The sequence below is a fragment of the Macaca thibetana genome, chromosome 4 (genome assembly GCF_024542745.1).
Source record: "Macaca thibetana thibetana isolate TM-01 chromosome 4, ASM2454274v1, whole genome shotgun sequence".
NCBI lineage: Eukaryota > Metazoa > Chordata > Mammalia > Primates > Cercopithecidae > Macaca > Macaca thibetana.
The window spans coordinates 69,976,488-70,003,078 of record NC_065581.1 but is presented as its reverse complement, the minus strand read 5'-3'; the positions used below and the strand labels follow the sequence as shown (position 1 = coordinate 70,003,078).

Below are 26,591 nucleotides of genomic sequence, written 5' to 3'. Positions count from 1 at the left end.
CTCAGTGCACAAGTAAAGTAGGACCTATGTAACTAGGGTAGCTGGTTCATTTGGGAAGATCCTAACCCATCTCATTTTGTTTACTCCTTGATGGATCTGAAGCTAAGGGAACTTAACCGGGTTTCTTCTAGAGAAAAATACTTGAATGCAAATTTGAACGTTCGAGCTTGTTAAAACTGTTTCCCCAAAACAAACTGTAATTTATTCTATGTCAAGGACTAGATGAGTAAGAGTAGGTGCTCCTTGGGTTCAGGATCCTATCTTGAAGGTTGTAAGTGAGTTCCCAAATGTCATTTGGATTGCCAATCAATTTCTCTGCCTTTTCCATTTGACATACCAAAACAGAACTATAGGATTTTATCATCAGGCATGATAAATTTAAAATTAGTTTAATCTCACTTTGAAATTCTTTAACCTGACTGCTGATCTAGGTCTGAAATCCATTTGAAGTACGTAGTCTTTGAAAAATGGATAAAAAGCACCTTAGAGATTGCAATGAACACACATTTTTAACACTTTTTGACCTTAGCTGCACTGGGAAGTACCACTCTTAGTTGAAGAAAAAAGCCATTTTCCACATGACTGGAGAAAGTTGAACAAATGGAATAAGTGTTTCCAAAGTGTTCCAATAACACAATATGCAGTGGGTACTCACTCATTCAATATTTGAGTATCCACTGCATATTGTGTTCTTGGAAGGCTAGGTATAATATTTTCCTTTCATGTACTAGAATTAAGTGAACAATATTAGAAGCTGAAAGTGTATACTGAAAATAAACAGACACTTCATTTTGCTAAAAAACAACAACTTTTTGGTTTATACTATTGTTCTTAACCCATTTAGGGAGAAAGAAAATAACATCTCCAAACAAAGTATTACGAAACAGCATTGGTTTCTTTCTTATTTTTAAAAATACTTTGGAGCAAATTAAACATACTCAGAATGTTTTATTAACTAGAACATTCAGTTTAACTAGTTTAATTACCACTGTTTAGAAATTATTATGATCAGTGGGAACTCCTGTGTTTGGTCTCAGTGTGGGAATGCCCTGAGCAGAACGCCTGCTTGCACAGGCAGCTGAATGCCAAGCTCCAAAGTTTCCCAAGGGGTCAAGAGAACTGGCAATCAGCAGTTCTGTACATGGTGATCCTGCAGTTTACCTTGTAAATCCCTTCAAAAGGAGCAATAGCTAAATGCCACGGGAGAAAGGCCAACCTTTGCTTTTATCCTAAGTCAATTCAGAGAGATGGTTTTTGAGGCTCAGTAAATAGTAAACGAATATCCTTCTAGATAAAAATTTCTTGAGGGAATATGCTATGTCTTATTTATGTTAAGCCCTATAGTTCCTACTCTAGGGCCTTACACTTAGCAAGAGGTCAGGTTATTAAACAAACACTGAAGAATTATATCCTAATTTTACAAACCAGAAAGTTGAGAAATGTAGCCAATGACTCAAAACATGGGGAGAAGAATCTAAATTCTCAACTCCATCCAATCCTCCTAGATTCATTCAGGTGTGAGAGAAAACAGGTTTAGAGAAACAGAAGCCTTAAACTTGTTTTCCATTCTAGAAAAGGTTATGAGAATCGCTTTAACAAGGCCTATGCTTTGGAAAAATTTTCAACCAGAAAAAAACGCAGGTAGTTTTCTATCTCCTATGTACTCCTATGATACATTTGCATTTTGAGGCCGTGCTTTAACCTCTCAATAAAACAGAAAAAATACAGCTCTGTGATGCCAGATTATAGATCTATTCTTGGCTCACTGACTAAAGAAACTCCTAATGATTATAACAGCCACTGGGGTAAATATTTTTAACTGATATTTAACTATGTTACAAATATATTTGGACTTATTTATTGTACATTTTTCTATAATAATTCCACATGGCATAAAAACTAATTTCTAACCTAACTTATTTCTTAGCTATATATTTCCAAAGTATATAGTCAACTTCCAAAGTAGTCAACTTCCAAAATGGAAGGTATAATCTTTTAAAAATTATTCTGAATATCTGACTATTGCCAAATTTCAGAAATAATATGTAGATATTAGAAAACTTCAGCAATTTTAAGACTTCACTCCTTATTTTCTAAGAAATTTGAGCATAACTAAAACCCCAAGAAAAATAGGGTTCTCCCTTTATACTTTTAAAATCCACATTTTCTACAAGTCTCTATTAATTACCATAGAGCAATATGTAAATTAGGTACCCAGTCTACTTAGGCAGTACACTCTTAGAGCATGTAATTAGAAATTGAATGCGTCTCTTAAGAACAGACAGCTTTCGGAGGAAGAAAAAGCAACATTTTGTACAAAGAAATGGGGAGAAACACCATTCCAGAAAGGCAGAAGCACAGAGAGAAAGGAAAAACAAATTCCTTGATACTAGGTTATAAGGAATTTAAACTATAATTCATTTATTCAACAAACATTTATTGTGCATACACTATATTGCTAAGAGCTATACAACACCCCAAAGTAGTTTTTGTAATTACTCTATCTGATATGAGGAGCCCTGGGCCCACACATACCATCCACAATCAAGATTATAGTGGCCTAAGCTCTTTAGTTTAATTAGGTCCCACTTGTCAATTCTTGGTTTTGCTTCAGTTGCTTTTGGGGACTTAGTCAAAAATTCTTTGCCAAGGCTGATGTTGAGAAAACTATTTCTTAGGTTTTCTTCTAGGATTTTTCTAGTTTGCAGTCTTATATTTAAGTCTTTAATCTATCTTGAGATAATTTTGTATATGGTGAAAGGTAGGGGTCCAGTTTCATTCTTCTGCATATGGCTAGCCAGTTATTCTAGCACCATTTATTGAACAGGTAGACCTCTCCCCATTACTTGCTTTTGTTGGCCTTGTTGAAGATCAGATGGTAAGTGTGCCACTTTATTCCTGAGTTTTCTATTCTGTTCCATTGGTGTATGTGTCTGTTTTTGTACGAGTACCACACTGTTTTGGTTGGTATAGCCTTTTATAGTTTCAAGTCAGATAGTGATGACTCCAGCTTTTTGTTTGTTTGTTTGTTTTTGTTCTTTTTTGTTTTTGTTTTGTTTTTCTTTTTTTTTTTTTTGCTTAGCATTGCTTTGGCTATTTGGGTTCTTTTCTGGTTCCATATGAATGTTAGAATAGTTTTATCTAATTCTGTGAAGAATGAGGTTGTAGTTTGATAGGAATAACATTGAATCTGTAAATTGCTTTAGGCAGTGTGGCCATGTTAACAATATTGACTCTTCCAATCCATGAGCATGGAATGTTCTTCCATTTATTTGTGTCATCTCTGATTTGTAAACAGACAACTTATGAAATGGGAGAAAATATTCACAGTCTATGCATCTGACAAAGGTCTAATATCCAAAGTCTATGAACTTAAACACATCAACAAGCAAAACACAACCCCACTAAAAAGTGGGCAAAGGACATGAACAGGCACTTCTCAAAAGACATACAAGTGGCCCCCAAGCATATGAAAAAATGCTCAAATCAAAACCACAATGAGATACCATCTCATACCATCAGAATGATTATTATTAAAAAGTCAAAAAACAACAGATGCTGGTGAGACTGCAGAGAAGAGGGACCACTTATACACTGTTAGTGGGAATGTAAATTAGTTGAGCCGCTGTGGAAAGCAGTTTGGAGATTTCTCAAATAACTTAAAACAGAACTACCATTTCACTCAGCAATCTCATTACTGGGTATATACCCAAAGGAAACAGACCATTATACCAAAAAGACACACACACTCATATGTTCATTGCCATGCTGCTCACAATAGCAAAGACATGGAATCAACCTAGGTGCCCATCAATGGTGGATTGGATTTTAAAAAAAAAGGTACATATACACCATAGAATTCTATGCAGCCATAAAAAAGAATGAAACCATGTCCTTTGCAGCAACATGGATGTAGCTGGAAGCCATAGTCCTAAGCGAATTAATGCAAGAAAAGAAAACCAAGTACCGCATATTCTCACTTATAAGTGTGAGATAAATACTGAGTACATATAGACATAAACATGGGGACAATGGACACTTGGGACTACTAGAAGCGCGAGGAACGGAAGAGCCACAGGTTGAAAAACTACCTATTGGGTACTACCCTCACTACCTGGATGCAATATACCCATGTAACAAACCTGCACAAGGGCGCCCTTTATCTAAAATAAAAGTCGATTTTTTAAAAAAAGAAAAAAACCTGGCCCAGCGCGGTGGCTCACACCTGTAATCCCAGCACTTTGGGACGCCAAGGAGGGCGGATAACGAGGTCAGGAGATCGAGACCATCCTGGCTAACACGATGAAACCCCGTCTCTACTAAAAATACAAAAACAAAATTAGCCAGGCGTGGTGGTGGGCGTCTGTAGTCCCAGCTACTCGAGAGGCTGAGGCAGAAGAATGGCGTGAACCCGGGAGGCGGAGCTTGCAGTGAGCGGAGATCGCGCCACTGCACTCCAGCCTGGGCGATAGAGCGAGACTCGGGACTCGTCTCAAAAAAAAAAAAAAAAAAAAAAAAAAAAAAAAAAAAAAAAAAAGAAGAAGAAGAAGAAAAGAAAGAAAAAATCTAACAGGCAAAGTAAAGGAAAGAAAATATAGTGGCTAAGCATGTGTGGCTCTCAGCCAACCTGCCTTGGTTCAAAGCCCTGTTCTGCCATTAACTCAGTAGCTGACTTTGGACAAGTTACTAAACCGCCCCCTACTTTGGTATTCTGGTTTGCTAAAAGGGAGATTATAACACTAACATTACTTATTGGGGTTATTCTGAGGGATAAAAGAATTAATGTGCATAAAGCATTTAGAACAATGTCCAGCACATAATCAATAATTAAAATGACTATTATTTGTGATAAAAAAAAAATCTTCTTCTCTATGACTTTATTCTCTCTTGATTTTCCTTTTAGCCTTGTATTTCCTTGTAGCTAGTGTCCAATCTCCCTTTTATTCTTGCCAAACTAACTGAACATATGGCCTAAATATGCTGTTTCCTCTCCTCACTTCTGATTCATTTCTCAGCTAACAGCAATCTGCCTCTGCCCTCACTGCTTCACTGAAGGTTAACACTGATGAGGTTATAAAATCACTGAAGAATTCCACATTGCTAGATTCAATGGTAATTTCTGATGGGTCTTTATCTTACTGAACCACTCTCTACATTTCAGACCCTTAGTTTCCACAACCCTGAACACCTTTTTGTCTAGTGTTTCCTTACAGTCTGCTGCCTACTCCATGTCATTCCTTGTTTCCTCTGCTCATCAATTAAATGTTGGTATTCTCCAGATTTCCATCCTTGACCTCCTACCCTTAATCTTTATTTGCTTTCCTCGTGATTTTAACTCTTGTCTGTATTTTTATGTCTTTTAAATCATCATCCAAGAGCTACTGTACATTTATAGTTGGAATTCCCACAGGCACCGAAAGCTCAGCATTTCCAAAGCTAAACTCATTTTATCACCCCTGCAATTCACCAACCTGTTGTTCCACCTGTATTGAGTTCAGTTAATAGCACCACTATTTATCCAACCACCTAATCCAATAATCTGGAAATAACAAATCTATATCTTTTAATCTTCCACATTCAATCATTCACTAACACATTTCAACTCTATTGTCATACTTTTCCCCCGTCTTCACTACTACTGCCCCAGTCTAAGTCCTAATTATCTCTTGCTTAAGTTGGAACAAGTTTTAAAATTTAACCTCTACCTCAAGTTTTGTCTCCCTCAAGCCATCACTGATAGAACTAGTAGAGTGACCAATCTAAAATGGAAATCCAATGACATTACCTGCCTAAATCCTATCTTCCTCAAAGATTGCCCATCACATAGAGGATAAAATCCTAGACCTTTATCATATAAATACAGCCTTCTACCACATTGTGTCTGTTTTTCCCTCTAGTTTCAATGACAGCTACCATGCTAAGTGTGAATATGTATATATTAAACAGTATGTATACATATACAATCCATATAATATCATAACACCTTGAAGTAATATTTTATTCCTATTTTATAGATTAAGAAACCGTTACTGATATTTTCTAGATTAAGAAACTGGTACCTGTATAGTAAAAGTAATGTTGATCATTAAATCTAAATCTCTCATATTCTCCAATGGATTTCTTTGAGGTCAGGTCCACATTGTTCCTTTCTTTGAACCACCAGCATCTAGCACATTGCCTGGCATACACAATGGCTGTTAATCAAATGTTAAACTAAATTGACTGTTTAAAAAGAGAAGTGATGGATTATAACATTATCATTAGATTATGCAGCCACTGACTGAAGAAGGAATAGGGATGCTAGAATTACCTCACAGGTACAATAAATGACAACAATGACCACTATGACTGAGTTCGTAAAAAGTGTATATCTCTTCATCATGTAAAAATTTAATAATCTTTCAAATTATGAGATAAGCTCTATATTATCAAGAGTAAATTTAACATTCTTTTCATTTCTAAATTGCATTTTATTCCAGTGTCTTTTACTTTTAGAGGATCAAAACAAAGGGAAATAGACATATTTGCACTAACACATATTCTCTGTTAAAAGATACAGTATGTATGTGCTCATGTTGCACTTGTATTTGTATGAGTATGAGATATATGTGCACAATACACAAATGTATATGATGAAAAACTTCAAGCTATTTTTAAGTTTAGAAATTGATGACTTTAGTAACATTTAGGAAGCTCATTCTTCAGACACACTGATTGCAAAGGATTAAAAGATCACCTGAAACCCTGAGACCATTAAAGAATTTCATTAATTATGAAAAAAAATGCAGATGTGTGGCCTATCTTTCTCTCAGGTTGCAACCAAATAAAACTTCAAATAACGCACTCATAAATGGCTGAAGGAAAAGGAAATTAAAATGAAAACACATACATATTAAACATAACTATGAGCTGTGGCTGTTCAACAATTGGGCTTCAAGTAGTTTCACACCATTGGGCCAGGATAAAACATGCTCTGCTGGCATTTTCGTCTGCCAAAATAGCCATTTGCAATTAAAAATTAAAACTGGCACTACTTCTTTGCAAGCAGTTTTCAGAAGGCTGCTGGCTATCTTTCTTGTTTATAGTTTTTTTGTATCAGTCCTTCATTTCATTTTGAAATACCCTTTTCATTTTTTTCCTTTTAGGCTATCGTATTCCAAGTACTAATATTTTAACATTTTTCAACATTTCTATTTGTAATATGGTCCTCAAGCACAATAGCATCGTTTAGATTTCTAAAGACTGATTAGAAGAGTATGGAAGATTTTATATATCAGCACAGTATAAAGTAGTATAACTTCTGCGAGGCCTCTGTAGACTTAAGAGAAATCAGTGATTTTTTTAAAGGAATGCAGGAGCAAAAAGAATATGTAAACATCAGTCTCTACAGACATAAACTTAATTCAGAATAGAATATATATGTAAATAGTAAAGTAATTCATTAGGTCTAATTGAGTCTGACACATAGAACGACCAACAGAGTAAAATTCCATCTTCCACAAGGGAACTAATAGTATATTTTGGAGATCTGGGGTGTCAGTAAATGAATCAGCATGTATGCATGGAGCATCTTTTATGTGACAGGCAGTGTTCTGGGTGCTGGTGATATAATAGTGAATAAGACAGAAACCCCTGGCTTTAAAGAATTGGGGGTCAGGGAGGAGACAAGCAATAAACAGATCCTCCTCCAAGCAGAGGAGGAGTGATGTATTCTGTTAAGTCTTTAGAAAGATCACTGTGGGCCAGGTGCTGTGGCTCATGCCTGTAATCCCAACATTTTGGGAGGCTGGGACGGGCAGATCACTTGAGGTCAGGAGTATGAGACCAGCCTGGCCAACATAGCGAAACCCCATCTCTACTAAAATGCAAAAACAATTAGCCAGGTATGGTGGCACAAGTCTGTAATCCCAGCTACTCAGGAGGCTGAGGCAGCAAAATCGCTTGAACTCGGGAAGCTGAGGTTGCAGTGAGCTGAGATGGTACCACTGCACTCCAGCCTGGGCAACAGACTGAGGCTCCATCTCAAACAAACAAAAAGAAAGAAAGAAAGATAACTTTGGCTACTATGTAGCATAGAGACCTTGGGGATTTAGGAATTAAGTTAAAGCAACTAGGTAAGAGGCAACCCTCAAGCTCACAGAAGAGGAAGGGAAATAATAAAAAGATCAGGTTACTTCTTATTCCAAATACTCCTTCCCTTTTATGATAGTATTTTAGACTCTCTACAGTATCCTCCACCATCTCGGATCACAGACATGATTGTGCTAATGTCACAGATGAAGATTTGGAGACCCAGAAGTGTGAGATGACTTACAGAATTAATTAGTGGCAAAACTGCAAGCAAAGCACTAATCTCCTACTTCTAGTCCCATATCTTTTTTCTTTTAAATGAATCGTCAGTGTCTTACTTCTAAAAAATCTGAAAAGACTTGGTAGTTCTTTCAGCTTCGGCTCACCCCGAAGCTCCTCTATGGAAGGCTTATAAGGAAAATTATTTACTTACTCAATTAAGCAAGCATTTATGGAGGGTCTACTAGACATGAGGCACCTTGTTAGGCACTTAATATTTAGAAATAAGTAGAAATTTCACTGTATGGAAGCTCGCTCTCATGTGGGAGAGACAGACCAAGCAGCCCATGATGACAGTACAATGGGGAAAGCACCCTTATAATGACATTGGTAGAGTGCCATGGAACCTGAAACAAGGGGCACCTAACTCATCCTGGCAGAGGGAAGGGAACTGTTTGGAAATATGCCCAAGAGGAAGTGATCTTTGAACTGTACTTTGAAGAAACATTAGGAGTTTAATACCAAGGGTGCAAGATGTGGGGAGAATCCAAGAAAACAGCATGAGCAAACACACGGTGGTGAGACACAGGGTGGAGCAGTACAGTAAGGGTGGGGCTTAGAGTGCATATTAGAGGGGAGTAGTTATATAGGAGTCTATGCTCTGAGGGTCTTGTGTGAACTCTTCCAAGGAATCTGGAGTCTAACCTACACTACTGTGTCCATTTTCCCAAGTCTTAACCACTCCTCAGTCCACTTGAATCATATTTATGACCCTTAGCACCCCACTGAAGCTGCAGCAGCAAAGGCCATCAGTGGCTTCCTTCATAAGAAATCCAATGAAATCTTACCTAACTTTTCTAGTTCTTTCTGCAGCACTGGAAACTGCAGGCCATAACCTTTTTTCCATATGCATCTTCCTTTACTTTCATGAAAAGAAGATCCCCTGGATTTTCCCTTGGCCTTTGGGTTGCTGTCAAGCTTCTCCCAGGTTCTTCCATTGGTTCTTATTTTTTCATCCACTGCTTGGTGTTGGTGTTCCTCAGTCTCTTGCCTCCACTGTGCCCTCACTCACTCTATATATTCTTTGGACTATCTCATTTTTTTCTACTCATTGCTTTAATTACCACAAAACTGACAGAGGCTTTCAAAGCTAAATATCTGGTTAGATATTTAGATTAAACTCCAGATTTATAAATGAATCCATTCCTTCAAAAATATTTTATTGAGTGTTCTCTATGTGCCAGAAATAGTTCTGGTTGCTGATCCAACATGGTTGGAAATAGACTGTGCCTCGTTCACTGCTATGTTCCCACCACTTACAATCTCCACCTGAATGACTCACAAACATCTAAAACCCAACATATTCAAATCTGAACCCATTATATCCACCAGAATATGTGCCCTTCACTCTTTGTCCCATATATTAGTGAACGGCACTTCCATTCCTCAAATCAACCAAGTCAGAATCATCTTCCTCATACCACATGTCAGACTGGTGAAAACAATCTGCAAATTTTATCTCCTTAACATTTCTTTGGTTAAACTCTTCCTTCTCATCTCCATAGTTACTGCCTTAGTTCCTTAGGAAGTCATCTCTCATCTTTCTAGTATGATCCACAGCATATAGTAGATAGTCAACAGACATTCACAGAATAAGTTTATGAATAAATGAACACAACAATGAATGGAAAACTCACACAATTGCTATCATCTCCTTATAGGCCATATTTATTTACTGAACTCCAATTTATTTACTGAACTAATGAAAGGCAAATCTTTCCAAAATTTATATCTGATTATGTCATTCCCCTGATTATCACCATTCAATGACCACTACTGCCTACAGGATAAATACCAGATACTATGGTCAGCATCTGAAGCTATCCAAGAGATTGATTACTTGCCTTTTGCTCTATCTTCTTTTCTTGAGGCTTTCTACACCCTGAAAATACTTAACAGCACCTAGAATTACTGTGCTGATTCACAACCCCATAACTTTACTCAAGCTGTTTTCTCTGTCAAGATTGTTCATTCCCTCCTGCTGTGCCCACCTGAAAATTAACTACTCATTTGTGGAAACTCAGCTTACACCTCACTTCCCCTTTGAAGCCTGTGCTGACATTTCTGCCCAGGCTTCACTTCGTAACTTCTCTTTCTAAGCACACCAATAACATTGTTTCACACTTGTTCACAGGCTTATAGTAGTCCTTTGCTGGAGTCTTTTCTTTCCTCCAGAGTGGAGGCCTTTGCCTTGTTAATTTGGGAATTAGCACATATTACACACTCCAATACTTGTAGATGGATAAATAGATGAAGGAGTAGGTGATGAGAGTCATGGAAATATTTTAGGCAAGGGGATGATATGATAGGGTTTGCATTTTACGAACAATACTATGATGTTAGAGCAGAGAGAAAGCTAAGAACAGAAGCCAGACGATCAGGCAGGAGAATATTACAAACCATCCAATGGAGAGGTAAGAAACAGAATGGAATAGAAGTAGTAAAGAAGAAAAGGGAATGTATTTGAAAAATACCTATAAAGTAAACAAACAGTATTTAATGACCATTTGCCTGACCAGAGGGAGTAACTATGAGAAAAAGGATGACTTCAGAGCTCCTAGCTTGGGTGACTTCTTCTTGTCTCCTTGTTTAATATCTATAAATTTGCACCCATAGCATTAAGTCAGACAAAGATACATTAGGCAAAGTGATCAATTACATGTATCTACAACACCGTTTCCCATGTAATTTCTCAGAACCACATTTGCTGCATCAGTGCAAATTTATATACGAAGCCCCATCCTGTGTTCCTCTAATATCCTCATTATTCTTCAAAATTTTCCCTAAACAAGGAGGAATTAAAAAGGGACAAACAACATTCAAGGCAACGAGTCACCTCATGTTTGAACAGCACACTAGTAAAATGAAGAAAAGTTGAAGACAGGAAATATGGCTGTCAGGTAAATCCTAAAGAACGGTAAGGGCAAGGATCTCCTAATCCCCACTAATTTAAAAAGTTTAAGGGAAAGTATTTGAAGTAGGTCATCCCTTGCTCTGTCCAGCCATCCTATCAATAGGCTAGGATATGTACTCTTGAAAAGACATTTTATACCCCTAAAATACCATTATAATAATTATTTTTGCATAAATAATAGAAATTTATATTTATCTCAAGCATAACTTTAAACATGCTTTTCTTGTTTCTTGGCAGTGAAAACACTGGTCGACCAAGTAAATTCATCCCTGAAGTACCTCATTAATCACAGTGCACTTGTTCTTGGCAAGAACCTTAATATGCTACAAAAACTGTTATTAAAGTAAGATTTGGGGATTCCCAGACTGGCAAGGAATTAGTTAATTACACCTCTCTCAAAATTATTTTCTTGGGGTCTAGTTAAACTTACAGCATAAAGCAACTTCGATAAATGAATGTAATGCGTAAAGTCTGGCTATTCTAAAGCTCATTTAAAATCACAAGCAGCAACTGCCAAAGATGGCCTCTTTCCCCAGGGTCTGCTTAGTTGTGCACAATCCTCCCAGAAGATGATACTATCCATTCCCTCTTTGTGCTAATGTGGATCTAGCACCCCTATCTAATTGCTGAGGCATTACAGTTTCAGACTCTAAAATATATAATGCAAAACTTCACATAAGCTACATCTATTAAGTACGTAATTTATTTCCTATCTACCACTAAAGATACTGCTAGACTGATAAAGCTTGGTGGATAGAGAAGTATACAACCTTGAACCTTTGGAAAAATAATTTATCAATGTTTTAAAATTCTGTAAGCCCATACAAACCTGTTAACACCAACACATGGAAAAGAAAATGCTGCGTTGCAAGTTCTCATTGATGTTCAAGAACAAGTTAGGAGATGCAAAGTATGTGCACCAACCAAGGCTTTCTTTAACTCTGTCTGAATATACAATGCATAATATACCAAAAATGAAAGGCTAGAAATGGTATCATACTTAAAATTCAAAACCATACATATTTTGAGCATACAGTTGTAAAGAAAAAATCATAATCTATACAGTACATATTTGCTACCCAATTGAGTATCATAATTGCTAAATTATTTCAGTATATTCTGACAGGTCAAAATAATTTACCAGACTTAAGTAATATGTTTAATTATATATCAGTTCAGAGGAGATTAATATGAAAAGTGTCAGTAGCATTTCTCTATCATTATCCTAACCACATTTAAATAAATGTGAATCTTACATAAAAGTTACACTTTTTGATGTAATACTGATGCAACACAACCGTTCTCCTTGTGTGCACTGTAAAACGGAAAGTTGGCTGGAATATTCCGCCTAATGCTACATGTTCACATCAATCAGAAACTGTAAAATTTTCCAGATACCAGAGACCCACAGATTGTAGACTCCACCAATTTCCTGACTCCTATGTGGTCGAATTCCAGGTTCACCTAGTTACAAAACCAGCCCTTCTTCCACGTTATTTCAAAACACGTTTCTGGTGTTGATGCTAATTCTACACCCCCGGAGAGAGTTATGTACGGATGACACAACTTATCTCTAAAAGAAACCTAGTCCGTGTGCTCAAGACTTATTTTACTAGGAAACAAGGAATGTATCAGCGAGTATCTGCAACTTTCTCTACTGGTCTTCTAAGGTTGATGTCTTTATATTTCATCTTAACAAAAAAGAAGCAGAAATAATGATACTAAAAAGAGAGGAAGCAAAAGGAGAAAAGGAAGAAAAAAAGAATTAGAAATGAGGTAACATTATAAAAACAACCTTAAAATGCCCAGATAAACGTGACTCTAATAGGAGACTGAATGAATGGACTTTGTGGGAAAAACAGTAGTAAACTTTAAAGCCACTGAAAGGTTTTAAATGCCTAAGGGAAAAATAAACATTTGCTTCCAATCATTTTCTCATTAAGCATTCTCTGCTAGATGGAGAAGGCTTACTGAAAACACACACACACACACACACACACACACACACACACACACACACTTTGACTCCGCGCCACAAATGGGGACTTAATCCACTGCCTGATCTCTGTCCGAGGCGACCCATTTGCGCTTCTGCTATCGCACCTCTGCCCGCGTTCCTGCGCCCCAGGTTCCCCGCTGCCTCCCAACCCGCTGCAGCGCGGGAGCCTTGCTTCGCCTGGCCTGCTGGCCTCCTCTAGACCTTGGCCACCTTCTCCGTGGCAGGAAGGGCTACATGCACTGACAGATTTTCCGTTGGTGGTGGCTGGGTGGTGGCGAGGCGTGTTTCCGGGCGCACTTAAAACCTAGCAGCTCTCTCCACCAAGTAGCAGCTTCCCCTATTTCGCCCCTAGGACTGAGGACCTAGCCCTCGGTACCACCTCACTCCTCCCGGTCCTACCCAGCCATCACCTCCTAACCTCCCCAATGTACTCTCAAGCCTCACACAGGCGCCTGTCCTCCCTTTGCATTCCCTAGCTCCCGGGCGCCCCGTTCGGTTGAAGTTTACGTATCTTGGGACCTAATTGCTCCCAATTATCCGCGCAGCCTAAGTCCCGCGTCTGCCTGGCTCCCGCCCCGGGAGCCTGAAGCTACCGGGCAGTTCATTGGGTGTCCTCGGGGAAATGGTTCAAGCTGTAGAGATGGGAGAAGTGGGGCTGGGGGAAGGGAGAGGCTCCAGAAGGAAGACCACGAACACGTGCGAAGAAATAAAAGCCACCACGTGTGCACGCGCGCGGGGCCCAAGGGCGCGAGCGCGGAGCACGCCCCAGGGGGCCAGGGACAGTGGTCCCCTGGAGCGGGCATAGCAGGGGGCGCGGGTACTCACACGAAAGCGTGGTAGATGAACGCCCAGCCGCGGGGTCTCTCCAGCACGTTGTACAGGTAGTTCTGCACCCGCCGGTACTTGACGTTGCGCCGGCAGCTCTGGCTACTCGTGTAAGAGAGCGGCTTCCCCAGCAGGCTCATCCGGGCCCCCTGCTTGCCCCGGCGGCTCTCCCTCAGGCCACCGCCGCCGCCACCGAGCGTGGCCGCGCGGGTGCCCAGCAGCAGCAGGCCGTCGCCCCTGGCGGCTGCCGAGTTCAGCAGCACCCTGCCCCGGCCCGACTCCACATCCTTCATGCCGCTGCCCAAGCGCCCCCCGCCCGCCGCCGCCGCCGCTGCGCCGCTCTTCACCCAGAGCCCGGCGGCGCCGCCCTCCTCTCCTCCCGCGTGGTGGCGGGGCATGGCATCACCACGGGCACAGCGAGGGGGCCGCCAGCGCCTGCGGCGGGGGCAGCGGCCTCATGTGCGCCGGCGGGTTTCAAGGAGGAAGCCGGCGGCCGACGGGGCGCCCGCCAGCCAGAGACCTCTGAGCCGGGGGCGGGGAAGCAGGCAGCCAGCAAACCGCCCGGGCTTCGGGGCGGGAAAGGAGGGGCTGCAGAGGAGGCCGAGGAGTCCCGATTTCTAACAGCCTTTAGCTTCGAATTCTAAATCCGGACCTGTTTGGGGCGTCAGTTTGAGAGGGTTTCTCTTTCTCCCTCATTCCCGCGACTACCACTCCCTCCTTCCCAAAGTGCCCCCGGGGACGGAGTGGGGGAGTGCGGGGCGCTCCGAGGCGCGCTCCCACGCGCGCACACCCAGCTCCAGGCTTCCCCTTTCTTCCCTCTCTCCACTCCCCACGCCTTGCAGTGAACCGACTCCAGAAGCCCCTCTCCGAGGCGCTAGTTTGGTTTGGTTGTGGCAGGGGCTTTGCAGCTGTCCGGAAGGTGAAGTCAGCCTTGTGTCCTGAGGAGAAACTGGAGACGCAGGTCGCTGTGCTCTCCCGCTGCTACGTCGCTGCGCCGGATCCTGCCATCCTTCCGCAAGCGGTGAGAGCGGGAACAGCCCTGCCCTGCCCTCCAGGTATTAGCTAGCCTGGAGGCTGGAGCGCAAGGTAACGCTCCAGGCAGTGGCACTCGGGTCCCCGCACACGGGCGAGCCCTCCGCAATTCAGTGGACAGACTCGAAGGACGCGGCTGCCGAGTCCGCGAGGCAAGGACCAGGCATCTTCCCGCGTCTCACTCCAGCCTGCGGACTGTGACTTTCCATCCCAGTATCAGACAACAAGCCCTCGAGTAACTGAACATCCTTTCCAGTCCATGGGTGGGGTGTGGAAAGGGCGTAAAACTCCAAAGTTGCTCCTCCGCTGTGAGCGAGCTGCCCCGGGGCTCTGCTTGACTGCGGCGCGAAGCCTGGGAGAACAAACCCGGTTCCCTCCGTCAAGAAATTTCCATTTAAGTCCAATAAAGTCATATGATTGAGAAGTTCGGCAGCGGCAGCGAGGACCCCAGTGTCTGGTAAAGAAAACCTGAGGGTGGGGTGTCCCGGACGCCAGCTTTTTGGGGTTCCGACCCCACCCACCTTATGTTGTAACTTACAAGCTTAGAGACCTGTTGCAAGGAACAACTGACTGGGTCTTCCACCACCTCTGGCACCCGGGTGGTCCAAAGCCCAGGCACCCTTGGCGGAGAGAGAGGCCACAGTGCCACTGGCCGCGGCCTCTGGCCTTCAGAAACAGTATATTACAAAGAAAAAGAAGTTTAAACCTCACATTCAGCATAGGGAAAACTGAAGGATGCCAGGCTCGGGGACTTCTTCCAACAGAGTGACTCTTCCCCGAATATGAACGAAAACAATCATCAAATTAAACTGAAGGGAAAACTAAGCTTCCACCACAAAGACACAGCAGATAGTTGCAAGGTGGATTCCTTCGGGCCTCTTCCTTTCCTAAGGCTAAAACAATGCTAAGGCAAAAGTCTTCTTGCAGCCGTCTCCTCCCCTCCGAGATAAATACTTTCCCAATTCCCCTCCACCCTGTACACACACCCACGCCCGCAGCAGCTGATTTTTGTCTCCTGCAATAACTCGATTTAAATGCTTTGCTTTTACTCTTTATTATCACTATTATTTGTGTGAAGCCCTCTTGCCTGCTCTTGGTCACCAGCAGGAGCAAGCCCTCCCTCCTTTCCCCCAAGCCTCTGGGCAGCAGAAGCTAGCTGGGAGCTCTCTGCGACGCCACGTGACTGTGAGCCGATCACCAGCACCCAGAGTCACTCTAGCTTTCCCCTAATACACTTCACACCCACGCACTGTGGAGGTGCGAGAGAGGTTGCTCCGTGCGGTGCTATTCGAGGCAGATGCAGAGAGCGCCCTGGAGTAAGCTCTCCAATCCTAGAGCTGCGCGGGACCCTGACTGAAGGCGGAGGGGGCGGGAGGGGGGTGCTATTGCTATATTTAGACTCCCTATGGAGTTTCTGTGCAGGGACTTTCAGGGTGAAAGATCTAGAGACTTAAAATGACTCGTGTGCCCGCTTTAAACGTCAAAATCTTGGCCTTTCTGCAAGCAGTAAAATGAAAACCACTTCCTCTTAACTTAGCTGTTTTCCTTGTTACAGACTTCTACTTTCGCTGGGTAGGTAAAGTCACTTCCATTTCTCTGGCGCCGCTGGGCCCCGCATGCAGGCAAGAGGTCTCAGGAAGGCAGGACACAGGGACACGTTTCCCTGGAAGACAGCCAGCTGCTTAATTTCTGAATGATGCTTTTCTGGGGTGCAGCAATAATTCTAGTGAAACTGTGTTATTGATTAAGCAAATGCCATTTAAGCTTAATTAAGAAGAAGAAGAAGAAGAAGAAGAAGAAGAAGAAGAAGAAGAAGAAGAAGAAGAAGAAGAAGAAGAAGAAGAAGAAGGAAGAAGAAGAAGAAGAAGAAGAAGAAGAAGAAGAAGAAGAAGAAGAAGAAGAAGAAGAAGAAGAAGAAGAGAAGAAGAAGAAGAAGAAGAAGAAGAAGAAGAAGAAGAAGAAGAAGAAGAAGAAGAAGAAGAAGAAGAAGAAGAAGAAGAAGAAGAAGAAGAAGAAGAAGAAGAGGAGGAAGAGGAGGAGGAGGAAAAAGAAGAAGGAGAAGAAGAAAAGAAAGAAAGAAACCGGTTTCTGGTAGCGGTTTTGAGCTGCTGGGAAGGACCTTTCACTTTTGTCTTCTAGAGTAACCGCCGTTTGGATACACAGCCCAGGAAAAGAGGACCCGCTCAAGTTTTCGCGGGTAGTGTATGAGAGTTACTAGGAATCCAACAACCTGGCTTCCTAGTTCACTGTTCCTTCCACCCATCAATCTGCATCTCCAGCAAAGGATGGATAAAAGAGCACACGGTTCTGGGGTTTTGTATCAATCTCTCTGACTGCAACCACTGGAAAAGACTGGCTTAGCTCTAACCATCCTACCCTTGAATGCCTAGGAAGAAAAAGCCAAGTGAGGCTGTGCCAGCCTCTCCTACAAGAGTCTCTGTTTGCACCTTGCTTTATTTGCTACCTGCTAACTTCCCTCAAAAGACAGGAATTAACTTTGGAGAAAATAAAGTGTTTGTGATTAAGCTTTGTTGTTGTTCCTTTGAATACACATGTTGCTAGGAAACTGCCTTTTATTAGTTCATTTTGCTGAAATATTAAAATTCAAATATAAGAAAAGAAGATAGGTATACTGAGCAGTGAGTAAAACAACAGTGTATATTCTGTGCATTATAATTACATTAGAGCATTATGAAGAGGTAGAGGTAAAGGCAAATGTTAACTGCTAGTGTAAAGTATGTGAGTTGATTGGCCCTCCCCATCTTTTGAGATGTGTTTGCTTTTACTCATTCATTCTCTTAAGATGCTTGCCTGAAATTTATGACCTTGGAAACATTTTCTGAAGTCTACATGGATATGGTTTCAATTGAACAGAGTTTCTAGAGATATTTTGTTTCAATGTGTTTCTTTTTCTTTTTTGGAGATGGGGTGTTGCTGTGTTGCTCAGGCTGGTCTCAAACTCCTGAACTCAAGCAATTCTTCCACCTCAGCCTCTCAAAGTGCTAGGATTACAGGCGTGAGCTCCTGGCCTCAGTGTATTTTCTATTCCATTGTATTATCCTTCTGAAAGGTACTCTGAAATAATAATATTTAAAATTCTATACAAGAGCTAGAGATGCACAAAAAAAGGCTTTCAATGCCCATAAGAGGCCCAGAATAACTGGATCTGGACCAGTTTCACAAAGCGTCAATGACCCATTACTCTCTCACTTTCCTTCTTCTTCATGCTTACCCATTTTCTCATTTGCCCCAATCTCCTACTACAAGATATGCCCCTACCAAGTCATGTTCATGAGTCTGATCAACTAGTGAGTGATAGAAGTGCCACTCTTTAGTGATATGGATGCATTTTGATCCAGTGTGAAATTCCTGGGCTAATCAGACAGGGAATGATAAATAGAATTCTTAAACCCTATAATAAAAAGGAAATGCATGTGACATGAGTCTGCTTGGGAAAATAATGAAGGGGCAAATAGAAAACTAAAAAAGTAGAAAATAACAAACAAAAAGAAAATGCACTAATGGAGAAATGGAAATTCATGATTGGCTGCTGTTTAATGATGTGCACAGGGCTCAGCAATTTGCCTTGTAAGCGTAGAGGTAGAACTGAAGTCTCCAGACTCCTGAATATAAGTCCCTTTCAGCTACACCACCCTTCTCCTTAGCTTTTATTTCCTTCCAATCAGGCCGTAACCAAACCAATAGGCATAGCAACTATATTGCATTTCATAGATATCATAATCATTGGTTCAGTAAACATATTTATCTCCTACTATTATTTTAAATGTATCAGCATAATATACCATTTGTTTTGATCAGTCATCAACAATTCTTATCTCTAAGAGATATCATACAAGTTTTTCACGCTGTTTCTTCAACAAGCAGAAATTAATCAGAGAATCCAGGACAATATCAGAGATCCTATGAGCCTCACCAGACTGCAAGAGAGTGATAACACAGTAAGAGTCCCAGGCCTACCTCACACAGCAAATGGGACATTGTTCCTCAGAACAGCCTTTGCCTCAGGGATGCAGAAAGGAAGCAGATGTGAATGAGTGTGGCTGTAAGGAAAGGCTGGTAGAGAAATAGTGCAGAAAGGGCTCAACAAGTTCTCACCATTTTTATTCCAGCAGCTAACAAAATTAACGTTTCTAGGAATTACTGAAATATTGTGCTGACCACAATTATTGAGGCAAAATAATAGCAAATACTTATCATGTGTTTTGTATGTGTTAGGCACTGTGGTTTACAGTAATTATTTCAGGCCAGGTGTGGTAGCTCATGCCTGTAATCCCAGCACTTTGGGAGGCCGAAGTGGGAGGATCACTTGAGATCAGAAGTTCAAGACCAGCCTGGCCAACAGAGTGAAACACCATCTCTACTAAAAATTACAAAAATTAGCTGGGCGTGGTGGCAGGTGCCTATAATCCCAGCTACTCAGGAGGCTGAGGCATGAGAATTGCTTGAACCTGGGAGGTAGAAGTTGTAGTGAGCCAAGATGGTGCCACTGTACTCTAGCCTGGGTAACAGAGTATGAGACTCTGTCTCAAAAAAAAAAAAAATCAATTGTGACAATAGTTTCATAAGTAAGCACTACAATCATATCCAATTTACAGGCGGAGAAACTGAGGTGTAGACAAGTTAATTTTTTTAAAACTTAAAAGTAGCTGAGGCAGGGCAAAAACACAACCAAAACTAGATTTTTAACTACTAATCTATATCAGCTTTTGAATAAAAAATACTTAGCCTATTATTGTGTATTAATAATCTTAATGGTTTTTTGTTAGAAATGAAAAGCACTGGAAAGTTTCTATCGGTTATCTTGGAGGAGGATTTGAGGTTTTATTCCAAACACAAAAATAACTTCAATATTTCTGTTCACTTTTCCTGTGGAAGTAGGAGTTCCCCTGCATAGGTACTCTTCTGTGTTGAAATTTAAAAAATAGTCCCAAGTCTCATAGTATGAATTTCTTGAAACTGTATTTACATTTTGATCTTTTTCTTAATGCTATTCTCAGCTTTAATTATAAAACCCTGTTAATTCTATTTGGCCATACCTGATTTCGTTTTTTTTCCGACCTGTTAATATGTCAGCACTACTCTCTATCTTTTAGCCAACTATTTAAACATGTCTTTTTGGGAATAATCTGAATAGAGTCATTTGAACCTTTTAAGATCCATATATTTAGAAACTATGTGAAGAGGTTGCCACAGAAAGCAAACATCTCCTTTAAGCTAGTGTACCGGAAAATTCTGTTACTAGTCTGTGCCCCCTAGTGGTACTGACATTTTACCATTGTTTTTAAAAAGGAAATTAAGAAAGCTTCTTTTATGAAGTTCTCAAAACTTACTAATCTCTTCAACAAGTGATCTTCAACTATCAGGTGCCAACTACCTGGAGTGGTGCAAAGATGAAAGACAGTCCTGATTCTTGTTATGTTCATAGACTAGTGGGGGAGATGGATAAATGAGCAAGTAATTGTAACATGGTGATGAGTTCGCAGAGGTTTGCACAGAATGTTACAGAAGCTACAGAGGTTCCTAAAGAATGTAATAGCTGAGCTAAATCTTGAGGAATAACTAGACTTTGGTGAAGACATGAGGGATAACTCAAAGAGAAAACATTTGAGAAGATGTGATGGAGTCTTGCTCTGTCGCGCCGACTGGAGTGCAGGCACAATCTCAGCTCACTGCAACCTCCACCTCCCAGGTTCAAGTGATTCTCTTGCCTCAGCTCCCCCCGAGTAGCTGGGACTACAGGCACATGCCACCATGCCCAGCTCATTTTTGTATTTTTATTGGAAACAGGGTTTCACTATGTTGACCAGGCTGGTGTTGAACTCCTCACCTCAAATGATCCACCCACCTTGGCCTCCCAAAGCGATGGAATTACTGGTGTGAGCCACCACGCCCAGCCAGAGAGATGTGAATTTTGAGAGCTGATCATACTTTGAGAATAACAAGTAGTTGGACTCTACTGAAGCTTAGTTGCTTTTGGAGGTGTAGCTATAAGCAGGAGGCAATAGAAGTAAGACAAGGGTTGTATGACAAAGTCTTGGCAAGAACTTTGGATTTTATCCTGACATGAGTGGGGAGATCCACTGAAGAACGTTAAGCCAGAAATACTACATGTCACTACTTCTACTTTCAGAAAAGGCTTGATATAGATTGTACACCTACAAGTGGCACACACTGTTCCAAGTGGAGACTCAAAGATGAAAACGATACGGTGTCTATGCTATAGGTTAGTGAAGCTACCAATCCATGGCAGATGTTAAGCCTAACTTCCAATTTCAGGCACAAATATCTGAGTGAATGATGGTATCATTTACTCAATCAGTAAAGATTAAGGAGAAGGCAGTCTGAAGAAGGGAAATATGTTCAATTTTCTATTGAGTTTGACATACCTGTTGATTCAGCTCAGTGGAGATATCTAGTTGACGCTTGGATATATGGATCTACAGCTCAGGGGGAGCTTGAAATTGAAATTCAAGAATCATCAACCTATATTTATAATGGATGAAATCAACAAGTCGGAATCAAGTTACTTGGGGAAGCATGTAGATTTGCTTAAAAAGGAAGAGGCCTGAGAACCCAACCCTAGTAAGCGTGACCATTTGGGATAAGAGAGAAGGAGCAAGTAGGGAAAGAGACTGAAATAAAGAAAGCTAAGTAACCACTGAGGACCACTGCTACAATAGAGAAAAAAAAAAAGGAGCTTCAATAGGGAAATGCCTGAAAGAAATCAAATAAGGTAAGGATTTTTGATTTAGCAACAAAGAGGTCATTTGAAGAAGTTGTTTTTATTTTTATTTTCTTGCAGAATTGTAGAAATAGAAATCAGATCAAAGTGAGCAGAGAAACAATTTGAAGATAACAGAATGGAGATAATTATTTTAAAGTGGGAGAAGCAAGCAGAAGATTTAGGTTTTAAGAAGGCACTAGACAAAATCATGTTGATTCACTTGAGACTTGAGTGGCTGTTGCAGCCACTGTCACAGGTCCCAAGGCTGAGCCTGCACTGGTGTTTGGACAACTAAGCTGCAATTTTGACAGACGCTATTTCATTGTCAATTGTGAAGCCTGCAACAACTTGGACATCTTTTATTGATTTTATTGAGTAATAACATTTTCATAAAATCCATTATATTTTATTTCTAACATTTCAAAAAATTCTATTTAATAAGTATGCATTTTTCATGTTTAGTTTTACCAAGAAGGAAAATGCATGCTAGATAAACTACATTTTTGTTTGATTTTATTTGTAATTAAGGATGAGGAACTGACCAGATCAGAAAAAGGAAGTCCATACCTGCTAAGTATTCAACACAGTTTTCAACAGTGCTACTGAAAGCTGCAGGAGATACTGTGAGTCCCTCAGACAAGTCAGGGATTGGCAAGAGTGGGGTCATCAAGTTTCTGGAGTTTCAATAAGATATTTGCTTTTTTCTTATATATACATATTAGCTTTCTGCATAAAATTATATTAACAGAAATGCTATTAAAGTTTTTTTGCAAAACCACCAAGCTACAGAATGGTCCTGTTTGTTGGAGTATTTAGAATACTTCCCACCTTTTTTTTGAGTCATGGCTCAGCTACAAAATGACAAGGCTCATGGCACACTAAGACAAAAGGAGGAGGCCAGTGATAGCCAGAGGTGGTGGGCCTGAGTTTTTGGCTATCCTGGGTCTGCAGCAGTGACTGGATTCTCTGGATTATAAAAAAGCATTAGGATTTAAACACTACAACGTGTGGGCCTTGTATAGGAATCATGAAAGTAAAAACAGTTAATTGGAGCAAGAGGTAAGTGTCCTGAAAAAGAAAGGGAATGTGAGATTGCAATCAACTTGAGTTTTACCACTCTGGTGTAAAATTTTGTTGATATACAATAGAGGGACTGTGACATAAAGGGAGTATTACTTGGCATGTTTTCAAGTTTCTGGTTTCCTTTTTGCATGTTATTTTGTATCTAAGACTGAAGATTTTTTTTTTTTTTAAAGAGAGAGACACAAAGTTGAAAATTGTTTTAAGGAAGAAGATATATTCTGTTGTGAATAGGAAGATTAAAAATGAGAAAGAAGCAGGGGTCCACAGACCCAATGTTAGTTTTGATGACAAAAATCAGAAGTGGAGCAATAAATACTAATACATATTTAAATATATTTTTAAATATGCTAAGGATTTGGGATCAGAAAGAAACTTATAAATTGTGGGATCCTGATTCCTGACTGATTACTGAATCTTGCTAAGTCTTTGTTTCTTTCATGTTTAACGTGAGGATAGTAATATCCTTATCACAGGACTTTTGGGATGGTTAAACAAAATAGTTTATGTAAATGTCTTATCTTAGTACTGACACATAATAAGTACTCAGTAAATGTTAACTACTACTAATATTTATGTTAAACAAGATTTAGCTTGGATTCCATTTGTGATTTAGCCTGCAATTTGAAATAATAGCTGATTAATTCTCTGAAACATTAGCTTCCGTAATTGTTAACATTTAGCTGAAATTTAGCAGATACAAAAAAAATAGAAATATAATCTTGTTAAAAAACCAGATTATATGAGTAAACCTTGAGATAACCCAGAAGAGAAACTTTAAAGTTTTGCAGATGATCTCATTCAGGTGACTATTTGTGAAGTTTAAAAGCAGATGAAAGCAACTATGTCTGATAGTGTACCAGGCTATGCAGTCATTGATGTATATTTTATTAAGGGCTACTAGATACAACTAAACAAAGTAAACCTTAATGTATAGAGTTTTGCATATCTTTCTACTTTTAACAGCAATATTCAAATAGTAATAGTTATTTCATCCTTTCATTCTAAAATATCTGTGATATTTCAGATGTCTGGTGAGAGCTGTTGAATTCATTATTCTAGAATATCTGTGAATTTATGATTCTAAAGTTTTTCTGGATAGCAGAGGTCTGAGAATTTGATGAAAGCCTTCAGAAAAGTTTTTTTAAAACTTACAATTTTGCATACAATTACCACTTTTGAGGCTCACAGACTCTTGGAAATAATTTGTAAAACCTAGCTTAATCAAACCCAGATTATGGGCCCTTGGGCTGTAATTCTTAGATTAATTAGGTTTTTTTCTTTTTTAATTTTTTGAGATGGAGTCTCACTCTGTTGCCCAGGCCAGAGTGCAGTGGTGCAATGTTGGCCCACTGCAACCTCCACCTCCCAGGTTCAAGCGATTCTCCTGCCTCAGCCTCCTAAGTAGCTGGGACTACAGGCACGCACCACCACACCCGGCTAATTTTTGTATTTTTAGTAGAGACAGGGTTTCACTGTATTGGCTGGGCTGGTCTCGAACTCCTGACCTTGTGATCTGCCCACCTGAGCCTCCCAAAGTCCTGGGATTACAGGTGTGAGCCACCATGCCCAGACAAAGGAATGAATTTTACAAAGATTCTCTTGAGGATATCTTCAGGATGACTTATATGGGATATATGGGAAAATTTGAAATAGCTAGAACTTCCTTGACATCCCTGGTAATCTACACTATTTCTCATGATTTGGTTGGGAGTACCTTGGTGACACTTCTATCAGGGAGGGTCTAGGACAGCAAGGTTTGTGGTCACTATAAAGTCCTTGAACTGAGATTTTGGATCTTTGTTATAGCTCTTTCTGTTGGAGCTAAAACAACCGTGAATTCTCATTACGTTTTTCATATGGTTATACTATAGGATCACATTTACTCAGAATAATGGTGTTTCTATTCCAAATTAATCTTCCAGAGTTTGGATACTTTTTATTTTTTATTTTTATTTTAGAGACAGGGTCTCATTCTGTTGAATAGTTTGGAGTGCAATGCTGTGATCATAGCTCACTGCAGCCTTGAACTCCTGATCTTAAGCAATCTTCCCACCTCAGCCTCCTGAGTAGCTGGGACTACAGTTTCATGTCACCACACCTAGCTTTTTTTTCTTCTGTCATTTTTTGTAGAATCAGGGTCTCACTATGTTGCCCAGGCTTGTCTTGAACTCCTAGACTCAAACAATCCTCCTCTCTTGGCCTCCCAAAGTTCCGGGATTACAGGTGTGAGCCATGGCACCTGGCAGAGTTTGAGTATTTTAAAGCCAAGAGCATGTATGTATGTGTAGTTCAGTGAGCGCATATATAAACACATATATAAGTATTAACATAATTGCAACCTAAGCTTTAAAATATTGCCCACCAAAGCATACAAACTACCATGAATCTACTCATGCAGTACAAGGGAAGACTATGAGTACAGCCAGAACCTGAATTCTGGTAAATATATCAAAGTCATTTCTCTGCTGAAGTCTTTATCTCTGCTGCCTAACCAGTACACTATCATGGGACACACTCATGTGTGTTTCAGTCATCTCTCAGGAATTGAAGTCTTGACCCATATCTTAAAATGGTGACTGGAGTCCTGTTACGGGTTTACCTACTTCCACAGTGTTCACTGCCTGCCTGCCCACCTATGGAACCTCTGGATGTCATCTTGGCTCCAGCCTCCTTTTTGTGTTATACACATTGAATAACCTGCTAGTGCATAGTTCTTCAAAAAAGAATACATTCTTCTGCTTAGCAGACTATTTCCTGCCCACACCTGATGTTGAGGCCATTCTCCTGAGCCCTTGCCTGGGCCCCTTGCCTGGGCCCCTTGCCTGGGCTGTCAGTGTTCAATTCTACAGTGGCTAGCTGGGTCATGACTAATCATGCTTAAGTTTAGACCAAGCCCCTATATTCCTTTAATGAGAATTTTAAAAATTTATCCATTCCTCAATCCACTCTACAATTGTTGAGTTCCTACCATATGTTAAAACTGTAGAACAAACATTATCCCTACCTAATTCATGCCACAGTTTACTGTATTTTTTTAAAAGCTTTAAAATACTTTTAGAGCAAACTTAAATACATAACAGGGAATGACAGAAATATCATCTAAAACTTGATAACCCCAAACCAACTAATATGTTTTATAAACTTTATTCATCTAGAGCTAATTCTTTACACCAGTGGTAATTTTGCCCCGCAGAGTATATTTGCAATGTCCGGTGATGTTTTTGGTTGGCAAAGTACATAGTATGGGGGAGGGTGTGGGAAATTGTTGCTACTGGCATCCAGGTTGTAGAGGCCAGGGATGCTGCTAAACATTCTACAATTTACAGGATAGTTCCAAACAAAAAAGGAATTATCCTGCCCAAAATGTCAATAGTGCCAAAGTTGAGAAACCCTGTTTTAAACAAACTTTTTAGGTCAGCCTTTGAAGGTATTGAGGTGGAAAGTTTTGCTTGCTGCCATTTGGTGATATTTGTTGGTCTACGTACCATTTATTTCCATATTTAGAATTTCAGTTTTTGTAATACACCTGGGGAAATGATGCTAGATGTTTATGAAAAACATTTTTCCACTTAAAGTAAAATCTTTCAATGTATACAACACCAGGGAAAGTCAACAGGTAAGTAAGCATGTCAGACTTTGTAATA

The 26,591-nt window shown here is 40.3% G+C and overlaps 1 protein-coding gene across 4 annotated transcripts in view; it reads right to left on the bottom strand.

Annotated features, from left to right (window-relative positions):
* KCNQ5 (potassium voltage-gated channel subfamily Q member 5) overlaps positions 1 to 16,283 on the bottom strand; it is a 567,929-nt gene extending 551,646 nt beyond the window's left edge. For all 4 annotated transcript variants that reach the window (XM_050786501.1, XM_050786498.1, XM_050786499.1 and 1 more), the window contains exon 1: positions 14,088 to 16,283. In XM_050786501.1, coding sequence (XP_050642458.1) covers positions 14,088 to 14,485 — 398 coding nt within the window. In that variant the 5' untranslated portion in view covers positions 14,486 to 16,283. The remainder of the gene's footprint in view (positions 1 to 14,087) is intronic.
* Positions 16,284 to 26,591: the final 10,308 nt, after the last annotated feature.